Source organism: Lissotriton vulgaris, chromosome 8 (assembly GCF_964263255.1).
Source record: "Lissotriton vulgaris chromosome 8, aLisVul1.2, whole genome shotgun sequence".
Lineage (NCBI taxonomy): Eukaryota > Metazoa > Chordata > Amphibia > Caudata > Salamandridae > Lissotriton > Lissotriton vulgaris.
The window spans coordinates 1555070617-1555088519 of record NC_141696.1 but is presented as its reverse complement, the minus strand read 5'-3'; the positions used below and the strand labels follow the sequence as shown (position 1 = coordinate 1555088519).

The 17903-nt window shown below is 42.1% G+C and overlaps 1 protein-coding gene across 2 annotated transcripts in view; it reads left to right on the top strand.

Moving 5' to 3' along the window:
• Positions 1–17903, top strand: part of LOC147700380 (histo-blood group ABO system transferase-like) — a 233815-nt gene that overhangs the window by 41800 nt on the left and 174112 nt on the right. For both annotated transcript variants that reach the window (XM_086935744.1, XM_086935743.1), the window contains exon 2: positions 15371–15457. In XM_086935744.1, coding sequence (XP_086791870.1) covers positions 15429–15457 — 29 coding nt within the window. In that variant the 5' untranslated portion in view covers positions 15371–15428. The remainder of the gene's footprint in view (positions 1–15370; positions 15458–17903) is intronic.

Sequence of the window (17903 nt, the reverse complement as noted above, 5' to 3'; positions counted from 1 at the left end):
AATTTTCTTAAAATTTTCTTGGTGCCGGACATTCCTGGATGCCCAGAATGAGCTCTTTCAACAAGACCCTTTCTCAAAACATTTGGGGGAACAAAAAGTCCACACCTAGTGATGAACTGGTTCTCCAAACTCAACTCTGAGGATATTTGTTGAAAAGGTACAAAATTTTTATCAAGACTTCTAACTGGAGGCCATCCTTTTCTAATGTACTCCCTTATTTTAACCAAAACTTGATCTTTCTCATATCCTTCTAACCAATCTTTCTCAGTAAAACATCCCAAAGAATTCTCACAGGCATCTAATGCTGAAACAACGACACACTCATCGTCAAAGACTTCAGAAGATTCAATCGGATTTTTAAGGGGAATTCTGGACAAACAGTCTGCTCTAAAATTTGCTCCTCCAGAAATGTGTTTAACATCAAAATTATATTCTTGTAATTTTGAAATAATTCTAACCAGTCTTGAAGTTGCTTGCCCTGTACCATTTCCGTTCGATCTGTAACGAGATAGAAACGAGTTCCCCATAAATAGCACCTGAACTTTTCAACCGCCCATGAGCAAGCTAAAGCTTCACGCTCTATGGTACTGTAATTGGATTCGGCTGTGGTTTAGGTTCGTGAGATAAAGGCGATGGTATTTTCCTTCTCATTAACAAACTGTGTAAGAACTCCACCAAGACCTATGCAACTAGCATCTACGGTGACAACACACTTAGTACCACAAGAGAATGGTTTCAAAGCTGGTGCATTCTTAATCATTTCCTTGACTTTGTTAAAGGCTTCATCATGGACTAAAGACCATTCATACTTTTCATTCTTTCTCGTTAAACACCTGAGAGGTTCCACTACAAAAGCATAACCATGCACAAAACGTGCATAGTACTCACTTAGACCTAAAAAGGATCTAAGTGAGTCTTTATCAGCTGGGGCAGGTGCAAGCATAATCGAATCAATCAGGTTCTGTTTAGGTTTAATGCCTTCTTTAGTAATAGAGTGCCCTAAATATTCTAATTCTTGAACCAAGAAACTGCACTTCTCTTTAGATACAGTCATCCCTCTTTTGCTTAAGATTTTTAATACTACATCAAGGGTTTTGTTATGGTCCTCAACTCCATTTCCAAAAATGAGTATGTCATCCTGAAATGCTTGCACCCCTTTGATGTCTCCAAACAACGAGTCCATTAGCTTCTGAAATACGCTCGCTGCAGAAGCTAATCCAAAAGGGAGCCTCGTATATTTGAAGGCACCAAAGGGAGTGACAAAAGTAGTGAGATCTTGTGATCTCTCTGACAAAACAACTTGATGGTAGGCTGACTTTAAGTCAATTAAAGAAAAATGAGTAGAATCTCCTATGGCCATAAGCATTTCTTGAATCAATGGCAAAGGGTGGCAATCCACCAAAATGTTCTTATTCAGAGAGCGCAAATCTGCACACATGCGCAACTTACCATTTTTGCGTTTGGCTAATACGACAGCCGAAACCCACTCGGAAGAATCTGTTGGTTTAATTACACCATCCTTGCAAAGACTATTCAAATGTTCTTTTAACTCTGCTCGTACACTCAAAGGTACACTTCTGACCTTATGTATGACAGGTATGGCATTATCCTTCAACTTAATGTCATGCTCAACACCCTTCACACAACCAATTCTGTCCTCAAATACTTCTTTGTATTTAGAGAGAATTGAATCAAGATCATTAGAAAATACTTTCTCTTTGCAGATTTCTAAAGAAGCTATTGGAATGTCACCAAGAATAATAGGAGTGTCACTACCAGGCTTTAACATGATACCCATCTTACCTAAGTCACGCCAACCAATAATATCTTTCCCTTTTTTAACTACATAAACTTTTGTAGTAATTTCTCTGCCTAGCAGTTCAACTAAGCCAATAAAGTATCCAAGCATTTTGAGAAACTGACCACCAATTGCTTTTGGATTGATATCTGCAGCAGTCAGTTTAGTAGGAAAAGGATAATTTGCATAAGTAATTTCATCTAAAATGGTAATTGGCGAACCTGAATCTGCCATTACTTCCAATTTTACGCCATGAATGAAAGCTTCGCCTAAAGGTGCCTTGAAAGTAATCTCAGATTCAACTAAATTTACATTAATTACCAAGTTACTAACTTCATCCTCCATGTCATCTAAAGCATTAACACTGGTAAGAGAAACATTCCTATTTTTAAAAATAGTTTTACAAGCAGTTTCAATATGTCCAATTTTTTTACATTTTGCACATTTCTTTCCATGTGCAGGACAAATCGGATTATTACCGATGTGATTTTTAGAACCACAACGATAACAAACTAAATTCCTTTTTGCTGAAAAGGAACCTTTATCTTTTTTATTCTCTTGTACTTGACTCTTATTAGATACAGAACAAACTGGTTCCGCATTACTTGTTCCAGAAATAACCTTATTGAAACTGATGACCTTTCAATTCCAACTGCGATGTCGATGACTTCGTTTAAGGTTGGATTTCTGCAGGCTAGAAGACGTTCTTGAACTTTGTTTGAAAAACAATGAAAGACCAATTGATCTCTCAAATAAGTATCAAGCATATCACCAAAATCACACTTTGATGCTAAAATTCGCAAACTAGAAAGATAGTCTTCTATACTTTCATCTTGCAACTGTTTTCTCTTATTAAAACCATGTCTTTCCACCATTATATTTGGCTGTTCATGAAACCTTTTTTCCAATCTTTTTACAGCCTCATGGTACTCATCCCAAGGAATGAACTGTCCAGGTGGTGGTTCACTCTCAGGCATGTTGTCAAAAATTTCTCTTCCTGCATCACCCAAGAGTCCATATAAAACAGCCTTTTTTCTTTCCTTTGAGTAATCTTTTCCATCTATTGCAACCAGATAACTTTCAAAAGATTTATGCCACTGTTCCCACCTGACAGGCGGTTTTCCAGAACTCTGAAGGAAAGGGTTAATTTGATAAGGTTGAATCTGATAAGCCATTGTTCAAATTCACCTATTAGCTGTTATTAATAAATTTAAATTTGAAGTTTTACCCTTTAACTTTCAACTTCAGATTTGATATATGAATAATAAATAATCTTTTCCGATTTTAAAACAAGAATTTTTACCGATATCGTTCTTCTCTTCTGGTCTCACACGGAAAATGCACGTAATCCGGTGTGTGAAATCGGCAAATTGTTTCACTGTTTACTTTTTTTCAAAATGGCCGCTGCGTGGGGTCACGTTGGTTGACCTTGCGTGATGCGCGATGACGATCTCACACGTAAACACCGTGTTCTGTCAACACTCGCGCTCCTTCTCTGGCGCTGTGCTCTCGCGCTGGGCTGCCGATGACTTCTGTCAGCTCACTCGCTCTGCCTCACTCGCGCTGGCTCTTATGACGTGGTGCAAGTTCAGCTCGCTCGCTCTCCTTCACTCGCGCAATGCCATCAACGGAATTAGTGGAACACGAGGTAATTTTAAACAATCACAGTCTTTCTGTTCAAGCGACACACACAGAATTGGCAAACATATATCTCACCATCAGTATGTAGTTGTCGCGAAGAAAGTCCTCGTTCCCTTCTGTTAAGCCTTGCGAATTTCCTCGGTGGGTTAAGTATATAAAAACTCAAACTGCTTTAAAAATTATTTTCCAATTCGAGACGTCTTCAAACGATCCCAATCCATCGTCGCCATATTTATGTTGTATTTCAGAATAACAACAAATGAAGCAGGAGTTCAGTTGAGTGATTTATTAGATATAAATCAGTAAAGTAAAATAACCCACAAGACAAGCTAAGGATGAGCGATGCTGTCGTGTCCAGGTAACGGATAATAGTGACACGACAGCAGAACTCAGACATAGAACATGGAACAAAGGATATGTCATATAAAGAATACAGCATGTGTCACAGAACTAGTCAATTAAAGATACAGATACAACACTGGGCCCATAACATTCACAAAGATAAGCTAGTAAAAACCCGCTGGAATCAATTTTTGGGTTTACCTGTAAATTGGTAATCCCCTTTACCAAATCTTACCAATTTGATCTCCTTGTCAATATTTTCTCTGCTCAATGAATCAGGTTGCTGAGTTAGTAGAAATGACATTAGCTTTACCTTTAAATAACCACAAACTCGAAAAGTTTTAAAATCTTCATCTAATCAATATCAACAATTAACACCTTCTTTTCTCAAGAAGAATATAAAGTCAAGTAAGCAAAGTCACAATAAAAGATCAATGATGACGGTACCTGAAAAAGGAGAAAAACAGAGAGCATCACCTTCTTTCTTCAAGAAGAATTTAAAGTCAAGTAAAGCAAAGTCACAATAAAAGATCAATGATGACAGTACCTGAAACCGGGGGAGAAAAATAGAGCGCAGCACAAGGACATATCATACAGATTTATAATTACCTAGGATAATGCGATGACCGGACACCTGGCCTAGGAGTCGGATGAAGGTCTCACAAACAAGACGAAGCTGAAGATCAGGAAAGGTTCAGGGCCGGGAAGGTGACCTCTTCCAAGTGCAATGCCTGTGTCGTACCCCTCTCTGGCACTACTCTCCTTGAATAGTTCTTCCGCAACTCCCTTTCTAGATGATAGGCTTTTGATCAGTATCTCATTCTCTCAAGCAGGGTCTCTGGCGTCTGGAATTCAGCATAGAGTCTGTGGTGGTTCCCTGCATCTGTTGACGGTGTCATCACCCATCCATCATAAGTGCAACTAACTAAACTTACCTCAATTATATTATTCTACATGTACGTTCCCCACCCCCCCAATGATTCAATATTGTGAAAACCCCTACTTCTGATTGGGCAAGGCAAGGAGAGGAGGTCATCACACCATACTAGATGTAATATTTTCTTAGGGTCTTTTGTCCAATGTTCCCGCCCCTTAATTCATTTTTCCAAGCTTTACTCCCACCCGCATTTCACATTATAATCAATACATTTTAATACACTTGTTTTAATATTCTTCCTTTGTCCGGGTCGAAAGGTTGAGTTCTCATGCGTCTCTCTCAAGTGTGGCCTTGGCTGTGTTTCAACTTAGTCATCATGGTTCCGGCAGGTTTCTGTGTGCCTGCGCACGAGTCAGGTGGGGTAGGGATTTCAGACACCCGCCGAGGCCCAAATATGAACTATTAATAAAGTCAGAAAATGACATGTTAGAATACGGAAATACATGATTTCACTGTATACCACTTATCTCTACTCTATCCCCATTTACTTATTTTAATCTTTCGCATTAGTGTTTAGTAGAACTTATAAAGTTTAGTTTAAGCAATAGCATGCGCATTAACATGTGAGTTTCAAGCAGCCATATTAAGAGCTATTGCGCAGCTGCAAAGTTTCGCCCAAGCATAGAAGACATCATACTATGTAGATGCAGTAGACACATGCGCAGTGAAAATCCTGCGTTTTTGCTGGCCATTTAAAGACACTCGGGTTACTTGTCAGTAATACACATAGGAAAGCTTCCCCAAAATACAGTTTGTCGTGTGTAATGCAATATTAGTATTTACAAAATAGGTTGGTTACGTGATTACATGTTATTTGAGTGGATTGCATACAAGCAAGTCTCTTTTATACAAAACCTTGCTCCATCAAACTTAAAACAATTTCATTTAGTAAAGAACAAAATTAGGGGGTTAAGTTTGTCATAGAAAGTATGGTTAGTGCTGTAGAAAGAAAAATTATGACAGGTTTTACCTGAGTTCTCAAATATCTATTTTTTCTATTTCATTAAAATATTCTGACATGCCGACTAGAACATGCTCTTTCGATACCAGCAGCAGACTGCCAGTTAACCCCTGGTGATCAGCAGCTTTACTACAGTGTTCTAATAAGCAACTTGAGTGCTAAAATTCTGAATTTATGCCAAAAGTATGGCACATCTGAGCACCATTTTGTGGAATCAAACTGAAAAATGAAATTGAAAGCATTTTCTACTGAGGATAATTCAGTAAATGACAACAATAAGTTTTCCAAGATGGCCAACGGAGGAAAAAGAGCCAAAATGTAGCACAAATGTCACCCAAATGGAGCCCAAGTATAGCTCAATTACGGCAGAGTGCAACACACTTACTTTGTAGTTTTTTTTGTAGTTTGACATTTCGCAGACGTGACCCAATGTTATTGGAGTGCTTTACATGAGCATCTGTCATGACTTGTAATGTTCTTAGGAGGTCTGGTCTGTCTGAGGTAAGGGCGACCCTTTCAGGTGGCCACGGTGCTGCAGACAAAGGAAAGAGCCAAAGCAGACCGTGCCTTCCAAAAGGAGTTCGAAGAGCAAACACCCCGTAGGGAAAAAAACCTCTGATGGAAGTGGGGACTCCAGGAAAGAAAAGGAAGGAAAGAAGCTACCTGTAAGGAGGGAATAGAAGGCAAGGAATCCAAACCGGGATAGATGGCTATAATCAGGAACAAGGTAAACCAGCAGGAATCAGATACACCAGATACCAACAGGAGCGAGGACACACCAGCAGGAGCAAAGAGTGTTGCAACACAAGCAAATGAAGGATTCAGCCTTTTAAATACCCATGAACAGGAAGTGACCAAACAGGAAGTAAGTAACCACCATTGTGTTTGTGTTTGAAGAAAGTTCAATTGGAGTGGATGGTCTGAGCAGCAAGGAGGCTGCTCTTGGTGGGGCATATTATGGATCTTACCATCTTCCTGCAACCAGTAACTGAAGAAGTATTTTGAAGACTAAATCCATAACCTTTTCCTACTTAACCTATCAACGTACCATCTTTAATTTTAACACTGGCAATGAGCGGAGAAGACCCAAGCGTCTAGGAAAGTTTAATATAGGACCACAAGAGCTCTGAAGTGTCACTGGAAACAAAGAATTTAAGAAGAAGACATGATGAGAATAAAGAAATTGAAGGGTTAAGATGTAACCGGTAATTGCGCCTAGCAGCCCCACCAGTGTCTATTTGAACAGATAGCCTACAGGCCAGCGCAGTGTGCAGCAGAAGCAGCAATCTGTTTTCATCCTTCAAACCTAGAAGGTAATCCGGGCATCTGTGTGCAAACAATGATGTACCTGCTGAATTGGACTTTATTTTCAGTTCCATCAAGACCTTTGAACTACACAGAGTGTTGAGCCGTGACACTACTCGATTTTTTTTGTTTTTTATGTTAGAAAGCGGTGGATTTGGGACCAGCAAGGAACAAATGGCTGTATGAGACATGTACTGGAGAGGGTTAATTACCGGCAATCTAGCCCGGTGGTAAGTGTATTTTACGCTGACTGTTGGTAGCGCGAGCATCTGAATCCAGGCCACTGGGCTGCTGAGCATTTTCTCTCAAGCGTGTGGGGAGTGCAGCTAATGTCTGATGAGCGTGTACCTCTTACTATCGCATCACGAGCTTGTGCGACATTTGAATGACTGAGAGACATCGCAGCTTTAGAAACTGCTGCGTGGGCTGCAGTTAGGATATGACTTCCGAGAAGACGCCCTACCTCAGGCGCAATTCGGCATCTACACTGGCTGCCTGTAGCGAGGCGTATAGCATTTAAAGCTCTCTGCCTGGCTTTTAAAATCCTGAAATTCTCCCCCCTAGTATTTTGTCCAGCATATTGGTACCATATATACCTACTCGCCACTTGCGCTCTCTGGGGTCTTGTTGTTGTTCCGCGGGTAAAACGTATGCGTGCTGGGGGACGTTCTTTCCGCTGTTTGGCGGCTAAATTGTGGAATTCCCTCCCCTTGCACATCCACAGCCTGGAGAATTATTTGACATTTAGGAAGGCTATAAAAACGCATCTTTTTCCTGCGGTTTAGGCTGTAGTGTTTGGTCTGCCTGTAGTAAGCGTCAGGACGCATCTTTGCTGATGCAGCTGTTGCGATATACAAGTTGGTCTAACATAACATAACCCTTAGTGAGCTCAAGTTGGTGCATGCACACGTTGAAGGCTGCAGTGACGTGCACAGTTCCTTTGTGACGTGTGGGCTGAAGACTGAAACACTGACATCTCTATCCAGATCTGGTTTCTCTATTGGAACGTGCATCGTAACCAGGGGAACACACATCTTGCTGCCTCAATGGTTTGGGGATAGAACGCGCTCTGCGGAAACTAAAGGACTACGAAGTGACATGCAACACGCGGCAGAAGCTTAAATGGTATGCATCTCGCGTCAGATACATGAGGAGAAAAAATGTGTGTGATGTCATGTCGGTGATATCAGTTGTGCTGCATGCTGGTCACTCTAGTCCAGAAACAAGTAGGACTGGGACTTAAACCATGCAAATTCGGACACTGCTTCAAAATACGACACTGTCAAAGAAAGGAATAAGAATATTGTGCAAGGAAACCAGCTGTGCAGTCCCAGATTGAACAAGCATTTGCAATGCAATAGGTCTCGCATTATTAAAGTTTGAGCTATTGGTGTTGCATTATTTAGCAATGCCAATAGGTCAAACTTCAATAATGCGAGACCTACTGTATTGCAAATGCTTGTTCTTTCAGTCATGTTGCACAGCAGCCCACTTTGCTGTGCAGTGTGTTTAAAAATTAAACACAGCCAAACTTGCATCTGGGAGAGCTATTGGCCTTTGATTAATGTTCTTCATCGGGGATGGGATGGTTGGAGAGGGCAGAGAGAACCGTGTTTGAGTGGGGGCTTTAGCAACACAACGGAAATGGGAGGCATGGGGGAGGTCAAGCAATACAAGGAAGGTGTAGGAGAGGAGGGAGGAGCAGCAATGCCATGGAAGGGGAGGAGTGCAAGGGGGTCACGCGCCATGAGGGTGGTGTGGGGGAAGAGGGAGTGAAGAGCAGCAGAATGGAGAACAGGGGAGGGATGGGGGGCAAGAGCAGAGATGGCGGGTGAAGGCGGGGACTGGAGACGCATGCACCCCTATTTTCCAACGCTGTACAACATTGTCAAATAAATCCAAAGGTGCGATGATATGATTGCGTGTTACTGGCGAATGCATGGGAGAGGACTTATGCGTGTGGCCGATTTTGGATCCCAGTCCGGCCATGGCGACCCACCTCCTCCATCCCCGTGGACCACAGAAGGGATGCTGCAGTGAGGTGATAGTCACTTTCTCACAAGCCAGCCCACTCACAATAAGTAGAAGCTGGTGCACTCCTGTGAAGGGTTGCTGGCTCTTGCAATACACACTAAGAAAACTGGTTCCAATCCAACAGTACTCCCCGAGATAGGGAACGCACCGAAGCACATGATCGGAGAAAGCACGGACGGACCTGGTTTAGCTCCAGTTCTGTTACATGCGGGAGGTGGGAGGTCAAAAGACACTTAGGGCCAGATGTAGGAAGCCTAATTCCGGTTGGTAACGGCCGAAATTACTGAATTTCGGCCGTTACTAACCGGTATTAGGCTTTTTAGATGTAGGTGGCCAAATTGTAGGATTCCGTAATTTACTGAATCGGTAACTTAAGGAATCTGTAAATTACCGAATTCTTAACATACCGATTCGGTAAATTACCGAATCCTTAATGTAGAGAGCACTCAAGTGAGTGCTTTTTACATTTAAGGATTCGTTATTTACCACCAACTATTAGTTGGTGGTAAATTTCGAATACTTTTAAAAAGCATTTTTTGCTTTTTATTCAGTGCCATGTGGCAGACATTCATGCCCTTAGGGCCCATGCAATATTCAGGGGTGCAACAGGGTGTCAATGTGACACCCTGCCACCCTTAAAAGGGTTCCCCCTATTACCAAATCAGTATTTACTGATTCTGTAATTCCTATTCATTCCTATTGGCCTCCAGGCCCATAGGAATGAATGGGTATTACCGAATCGGTAAATACCGATTCTGTAAATACAGAATCGTACCGATTCGGTAACACTTACCGAATTTTTTCCTACATAGCATTTACCAATTCTAAAATACCGAATCGGTAAAATTCGGTATTTTAGAATCGGTAAATTGGGATTACATACATCTGGCCCTTGGTGACTGAGAGCTGTTTCATCTCCGCTTCTCCCATGGTTACAACGAGGTACCAAAGAGGACTGGAAAAACCTGTCCCGGCATCAAAGGAGAGGAGCCGTCACAGACACCTGTCCAGCTACCCCAGGAGGAGGAATCCGTAAGCAAGGCGCTGGCGGAAAAGAAACACACTCACACCTTTCATTCACAAATTAACCCCTTCGATGCTCATGACGAGCTCAGCTCGTCATGAGGCACGGTTGAGCTGTGCTCATGACGAGCTGAGCTCGTCGTGAACAATGGAATAACTCGGGACCCAGCACAGGAGGGGAAAACCATAAACAACGATTGTGTTAAAAAGGGGTCCTGGACAAAATCAAAGGAGCAAAGAAGAAAACGGCAATGAGAGATACGAAATTCATTTCATTTCTGGATCATTGAAGGCGGTGTGTACGGAGCAAACAAAGGCTTGTGCAATAGCAGGACATGACTCTTCCAGAAATCCCAAACTTTCTTACGTTACCTTTTAAAAGTTCCTTCAGTTTTGCATTTCCAGGCTGATTCGTGCAAATCTTGGTACAAGATGGGGTTGCAAAACAGTATTTGGAATTTTGAAAAAGGCTGCATCGACAAATGATCAGCTGAGATGTAAACCACCCTAGGTGATCACTTTTCCAACTTCCCTGCGCTTCCCTTGACTCAGCGCCTTAGAAAGGGTAGGTCGGTGGCAGCGCTAGACAAACAGATCAAAGTTGTGGGTACTATAAATGACAAATTAAGCCACACGCATGTGGTATCCCTAGATTGTGCCTGCTTCGTGTGTGGTCGATGCTATGTGCTTCACTGGGAGGACAGATGGGAGAGGTGGAGTCCATAGGAGACTTCCAAAGGCAGCCAATAGCATGCCTCATAATTAAAGCCACTGATACATCCCTGGTACTCTCTCCAGCAATGTTGTTAGGTTCACCCTCCATGTAAATGAGTACCACTTAGAGTGATTGTATGAAAACCTATGTCCTGTACATGTGGCATGGCTCTGCTGCTGGAAGACCCCGCACTGACATAATATATTCCCTTATAGGCCCCATGATAACAATTCTCCGCTGTGAATGCTTAAAAAGGGAGTCCAGCCAAACTTCAAACATCCGCACACAGGGCCATATTATCAAGATAGAGCGATACATTATCACCGCTTTTATTGGCAGGAAACTGCCGCTAAAGCGACGATAATGGGCTTGATAATATGCCCTTGTGAATTCCCATAGAAGCCCAGGTTCTGGGCTGGGAAAAGGGAAGGAACGTGCTGCCAAGTGGAGGTTTCGCTGGACAGGAGTTGGCAGGTTCTCCGCAGCTTGCTAGTCAAATCTGCCCATTGTTCCAGGAATGCAGCCACATTGTGTGGTGAGCCGCTGAAATGAGAAAATAACTCTGCTATTCTGGGTCGAATCCTAAATCATTTCCAGGATCCGCCTCTAGCACGTGGAATGCTGGGCCCGAAGCCACGAGTTCCTGCAGGCTGCGTGAATGTTTGTTCAAAAACAGGTCTCAGTGCTGGACTGATCTCTTGACTTAAGGCTGGTAGGCACCTCGTGTGATGTGCGACACTTTCAGCAAGCTCTGGATGGATTTCAATTTCATTTCCACTGCTCTTTTGCATGCTGGGAATTGTAGGCACGTACATCCAACGAAAAATACAATCCCCAAGACAAAAGAAAAGTTGCTTACAAAGCCAGGATTGGCTGAAGGTGACTTTTGACCTGGAGCTACTCACCAGCCCTGTAAAGATGCTTTACTTGTTCACTGTCACTCGTGAATCAGCTGGGAGATACCAGCCCCAGATCTGTGGCGCCTCTTGGTTCCCCTTCATTTGTGTTTTCTTGACCCTTGAAATCACTTCCCTCCTGTGTTGCATTTTATAAGGGAAACATGGGAGCACAGGTGCACATTATCCCAGAGAGCCTGTGCGTAGTACAGCAGGACGGCCCTAAATAGAACTGGCCGGGATAGCGCCCTGGGTGAAGGACAAATTGGCGTTTGTTGTTGGAGCGCATGGGGGGCGTTGGGGTGTGACGGCAGGAGGTGTGAGGAATTTGGGAGAAGGGCAGGGGGGTGATGGGTAGCAAACAATTACGAGGAAGTACCTTAACCCCTTTAAAGCTCATGACGAGCTGAGCTCGTCATGAGCCACAGCGCTCCGGTGCTCATGACGAGCTCAGCTCGTCATGAGCCGTGGAACGCTCGCATGCGGGGATAATTCCGCTGCTGTGCTGAGCGTTCCACGGGAACGGGTGTGGCCGTGACAAACTGAGCTCGTCATGAGCACAGGAGCGCCGTGCCTCATGACGAGCTCAGCTCGTCATGAGCATGTGAGAGCTGTGCGCGTCCCCCCTCCCGCCCAGCACAGCGGGGGAATATCCCCAGCAGCGAAGGGGTTAAGAGCTGATTACAAAGTCTTTAAAGGCACCCAATCAAAACCATTGGACGAGCTGCTGTTTGCATAACATAAGTTAGGAGGCTTCCTGCCGGGCCTTGGCCCAGCTCTCCATGCTCAAGGCCGGCCATGTGAGCCAGCACTCTCCTGCTAAAACTTATAGTTAAATATTGAATACTGGAAAAGGGCTGTACTGTAAAACAAACTATGCTGAAAATGCAATAATATCGCCTATGTGTCCTCGTGAAGACTGGAGCATAGATCAGTATGAGTGAAATGCCTTGAAGTGCATGAAGTCACTTGTTCTCCACAGCTGCATATGATTAAGACACTGTTTGGTTGAAACGCATCATGCTATTTCTACTGAAACTGCCTCTTAACCCCTTCCATGCTCATGACGAGCTCAGCTCGTCATGAGGTAGCCTGGAGCTGTGCTCATGACGAGCTGAGCTCGTCATGACACCAGCAAAATGGCAATTCCCAGCACAGGAGGGGAATTGCCTTAGCAGCCATAGTGTTAAAATAAAATCTACTTTACTTACCTCTCGACTGGATGGGCTTGAATTTCATGCTGGAAGGAAGCGTGATTCTTCTTGTGGAACATGTGTATATATATATACGTGTATATATATATACACATATATATATATATATATATATATATATATATATATATATATATATATATATATATATCACACTGAAAACGGCGTACCAACGAGCACTCGGTCAAACAGTCACAGGAGTCAGGAAAGTGTACCAGAGCCAAAAGGGTTTGTGACGCGTTTCGCGCTTGAAAAGCGCTTGTTCACACAAATTATGTAACGTTGCAGTACTATTAAGCAGTAAAGTTAAAAGAACTCTATGTTTAGGACTGTCTTTCTGCCCTAGCACCCCTATGAATTATGCAGATAGCAAAATAGACATTTTTAAATTCTGCAGAAAAATCAAGCTCAAGAAATGGCACAAACTCAAACCCACTAAAAATAAATCACCCATGACTAACACAAGAATTGAGGCCAGAGATGAACTAATTATTGGTGACATTGATACCATGATGGCCTTGAATGCATTGGAGAATGACACTAGCGTACCTGTTGACACAACAAAAACTAGAATGATTTTAGATACGATGGAAATTAGACAAGACCTCACAGAGAGTACTGAATTTCGTAACAAATCCACCTTTGTCCCCAAACTAAATCATGACAATATTGACACTTTTCAAGATGTGGTGGGCAATGAACTACTAGAATTCAGAAGCAGGAATTGACCTGGAAAGATGAGAAAATTTAAACATAATATCACACTAACCCAGACGAAAGCCATGATTGATTTAGCCTCTGACGATACCATCCTTGTTAGACCAGCAGACAAGTGTGGTAACATCGTTATCATGACTAGAGACCTATATGTCAAAGAAGCAAGGAGACAACTTAGCTGTGCCAAGACCTATAAACTGTCTTCAAGAGGGGAATACAATCTGAGTATTGTAGGTATTTGGGACAGATTAAGCGAATGGAAAGATAGGGGACTTCTTGAATGGGAAGAGTACTGTTTCCTAAAGAAAGATAACCCTATACTACCCATTCTCTATCTTCTACCGAAAATACACAAATGCCAAAAAGATCCCCCTGGCAGACCTATAATTTCGTCACGTGGAAGCGTACTGGAGAATGTTTCACGGTACGTGGATCACTTTTTGAGAGACTTTGTAGTGGAGTTGCCCTCGTATGTCAGGGACACCAAAGACTTCCTTGATAAACTGAAAAACATCAAATGGGACACTAACTATCTGTTGATCGCGATGGATGTGAATTCCCTATACACCTCAATTGAACACCAACAAGGGATAGAGGCTTGTGCGAGATTTTTGAAAAAAAGAAACATTGGATACCTGTTGCACACCACTATGGTGCTTGATATGATGTTATACTGTTTGACTAATAACTTTTTTCTATTCAATGATGAAATCTTTATCCAATTGCATGGAACTGCGATGGGGACATGTTTTGCCCCGAGTTTTGCTAATCTGTTCATGGGGGCATGGGAGAACGATCTAGGCAGTGACACTAACTTGATCGAAGAACTGGGCAAGACAATAATCTGGCTACGGTATATAGATGACATTTTTGTTGTCTGGAATGGCACTAATGAAGAGGCCTTAGCCTTTGTTGACAAATTGAACAACAACACTAGGAACATTACTCTGTCATGCAACATAAGCAATGAAGAAGTTGATTACCTAGATATCAAGGTACAGATTAGGGATAACTGTATACAAACATCCCTTTACAGAAAAAGTACGGCAGGCAACAGTTTGTTGCATGGATTGAGCAGTCATCCTGACAATCTAAAATGGAACATCCCCTATGGCGAGCTCCTGAGGGCCAAAAGAAACTGTAGCCTAGACACTGATTATCAGAAAGAAGAACAAATCATGTCCAAAACGTTTCAGAGAAAGGGGCTATCCCAATTGGGTCATACAAAGAGCGATAGATAAGGTTAAACTTGTCAAACGAGATAACTTACTTACCAAGACTATTCCCCCCACCGACAGTGAAGAGAAAGGTAGTTAAACACGGATCATCATGAACTAAGAAACTATACAGATTAAGCAATTTCTGACATGTACGACTACCTATGTGGTCTATGTTCTCGTCTGCCCATGCAATCTTCTTTACATGGGTAGTACGAAACATATGGCAAAAAAAAGAATATTAGAACATCTACGGGCCATCACTAAAAATGACAAGCAATACCCGGTGGCCCGGCACTTTGAAGCCTGTCATTTCTCTGATGCCACCAAATTATCCTACTTCATTGTTGAACAGGTGAATCTGGGACCCAGAGGTGGCAATAGAGAATTAAGATTAAGACAAAGGGAGTCTAAATACATCATTAATCTATGTACTTGGTCTCCTAAAGGCCACAATATGGACGAGGAGATGGTCAGACATTTATATCAATGATATTTTTTGTCAGTTTTGCAGTTGATCAATTTTACTGTTAATACATGACAACTTGTGTCTCTTTTTTGCTTATACAGGATGAGGGTGAGGACCCCCACCACAGGCCTGTGAACTGAGGTGCCCTTCCCTTGCTCCATGATTCTTCATTCTTCCTTTTCATCCATGTATGTAAATTTATATCTTTTTATATGATCATAGAAGTTTTTCTCACGACACGTGTGGTGTTAATGGAGACCAATGTATAAGTTACATGTGTTTTTCACTTGAATCACGGAAGGGATTGTAACCTGCTTTTACGTATATGGACTTTGGACATCTCTTGATTGGACTGTGTCGCGCCCTTGATTGTGTACAAAATCGATTAATTGGTTGTTCTATACTTTAGTATCTCAGACTGGGGAGCTATTTTGATTATGTCTGTTTCAACAGTGCACTAACCAGCGCATTACACAGGGTACACTCTATTGTTTACCAGATGATTCTCTATCATGAAGTGGATACAATCTGTAACAGTCTGAGTCCAGTACCTGTCATGTTGGTTCAGGGCTTACGTCTATATATGTACACACTATTCAAATGACGAAAGATATAGACTCATTTTCTTTGGCGGCAATTATTCAATGGTTTTGTAAATATGATCTGGTCATAGCGCACTAACAAGCGCATCACAACATTGAATCTGCTGGTGAGAATTCACTAGTTATTTTCTATGTACCGGCAGCTCTTCGCCATAAATTAATCATGGATGTATCTTTTTTATCTGTTTTTGTGTTACTGTTGATACTTACAGACACTTGATGGATCTTTCAGCCAGAGCGCACTAACCAGCGCATCACTTATTTGCTGAGACGATTTGAGAACGATGTACACTTTTTCTTATGCAATGTATCGGCAGATATTTGTCATTGACTATGGAGTTATGTTTAATTTCTATTTACATTGCTGAAGCTCACAGATGATTTATGCTTTTGACAATTCGAGAAACACGGTAAATGTTTACTCTGTGAATTGTTGACCATTACAAGATGGCGGACATTATCAGTCCAGGTTCGATGCCCATGACACGGAAGTGTTGTTGTTCATAAAGCAGTACTGCAACGTTACATACTTTGTGTGAACAAGCGCTTTTCAAGCGCAAAACGCGTCACAAGGATTATGAATTAATAAACCGTTTTGGCTCTGGTACACTTTCCTGACTCCTGTGACTGTTTGACCGAGTGCTAGTTGGTACGCCGTTTTCAGTGTGATATTGACTCCGGCTGCTCCGCCGGATTCGAGCCACCTCTCAGAGCGTTTGGATTGCCAGCAGGAGCCTCTTTGAAAAGTATATATATATATATATATATATATATATATATATATATATATATATATATATATATATATATATATATATATATATATATATATATATATATATATATATATATATATATATATATATATATATATATATATATATATATATATATATATATATATGAATTAGCAAGTAAGCCCTTGAGCTTTTAAGAAGGCACACCGCGTTCCTTGGCTATCCAGCATGTTTGGCCCCAGCGCAGCTCTCACACCCTTCCTCCTTGTTTATACTCCATATCCGACGCGTTTCGAGGTCATGGGATGTGCAAACAAAGGATGCAGTTTCACCTTCAAGATTCAAATGTGTTTTATTTATTTGATTCGCTCCTCCCTTAGTGGGTGTGGCTATCAGTATCGCCCCTCTCCTTCTGGTAGGCGCAGTCCGTGACAGTGATGTTCATCATCCTTAAGTAGGTGCATACCTTCGTGTGTCAATTAGAGTCCATTATAGAACCTTGAGTAGGCAGGAGGGCGGGGGTGTAGAACTGCCGATTCAGAAAGCCGCCCCCTGCTCGGCCAAGGAATCGTTCCTCGGCGCCGCTCCCACCACATGCAGTGATTTTATCCGCATGTGTGGAATGGTGCTCTTCTTCTCGGCAAAGGCCAGATAGATAGATATTGTAACACACCCATGAACACTAAGGGACTTTATCAAATTAGGCAATCCTCAAAAAGCTCTCATGTTATAAATTGTATCTTTTTTGCTTTCTCAGTTAAGCACATTATGTTTAATTTACGAATGTATGAAATATAAATACATGTACCACAATGCACCAGGGCCACAGGAAGTACTGGGCAGTAAAATAAAACAAGGCATTAAACCACAGGCACAACATCCCATGAACAAGCCTCAGGCTGAGGTAAAATGTGTTGGGCTTTTCTGGTCATGCAAAACTTTATTTAAAATCAAGTCGCTGTCATTTTGAAAGCAAAACTCGAGTGAGTGCATTTCTTTGACAACAAGATTGGTCACCGCTTCAATATTTTCGGCTTGATCCCGCACCAAATTGTGAGCGCCAACGTCGCAGAGGGTCACATTGGACATGTTATGTTATGTTATGTTAACTCCATTTTTAAGCGCACAGCTGCCCCAGCTAAGAGGCGTCCCGGCGCTGCGCCTGGAAAGGAACACAACACAAACCGAGCGAAAGGAGAAAATCCAGGATAAGGAAGATTAACATCTGTTTGGGAAGATATACGTTTGTACGGCTTTCCTGAATGTCAGAAGGTCATCGAGAGCACGCACATGGG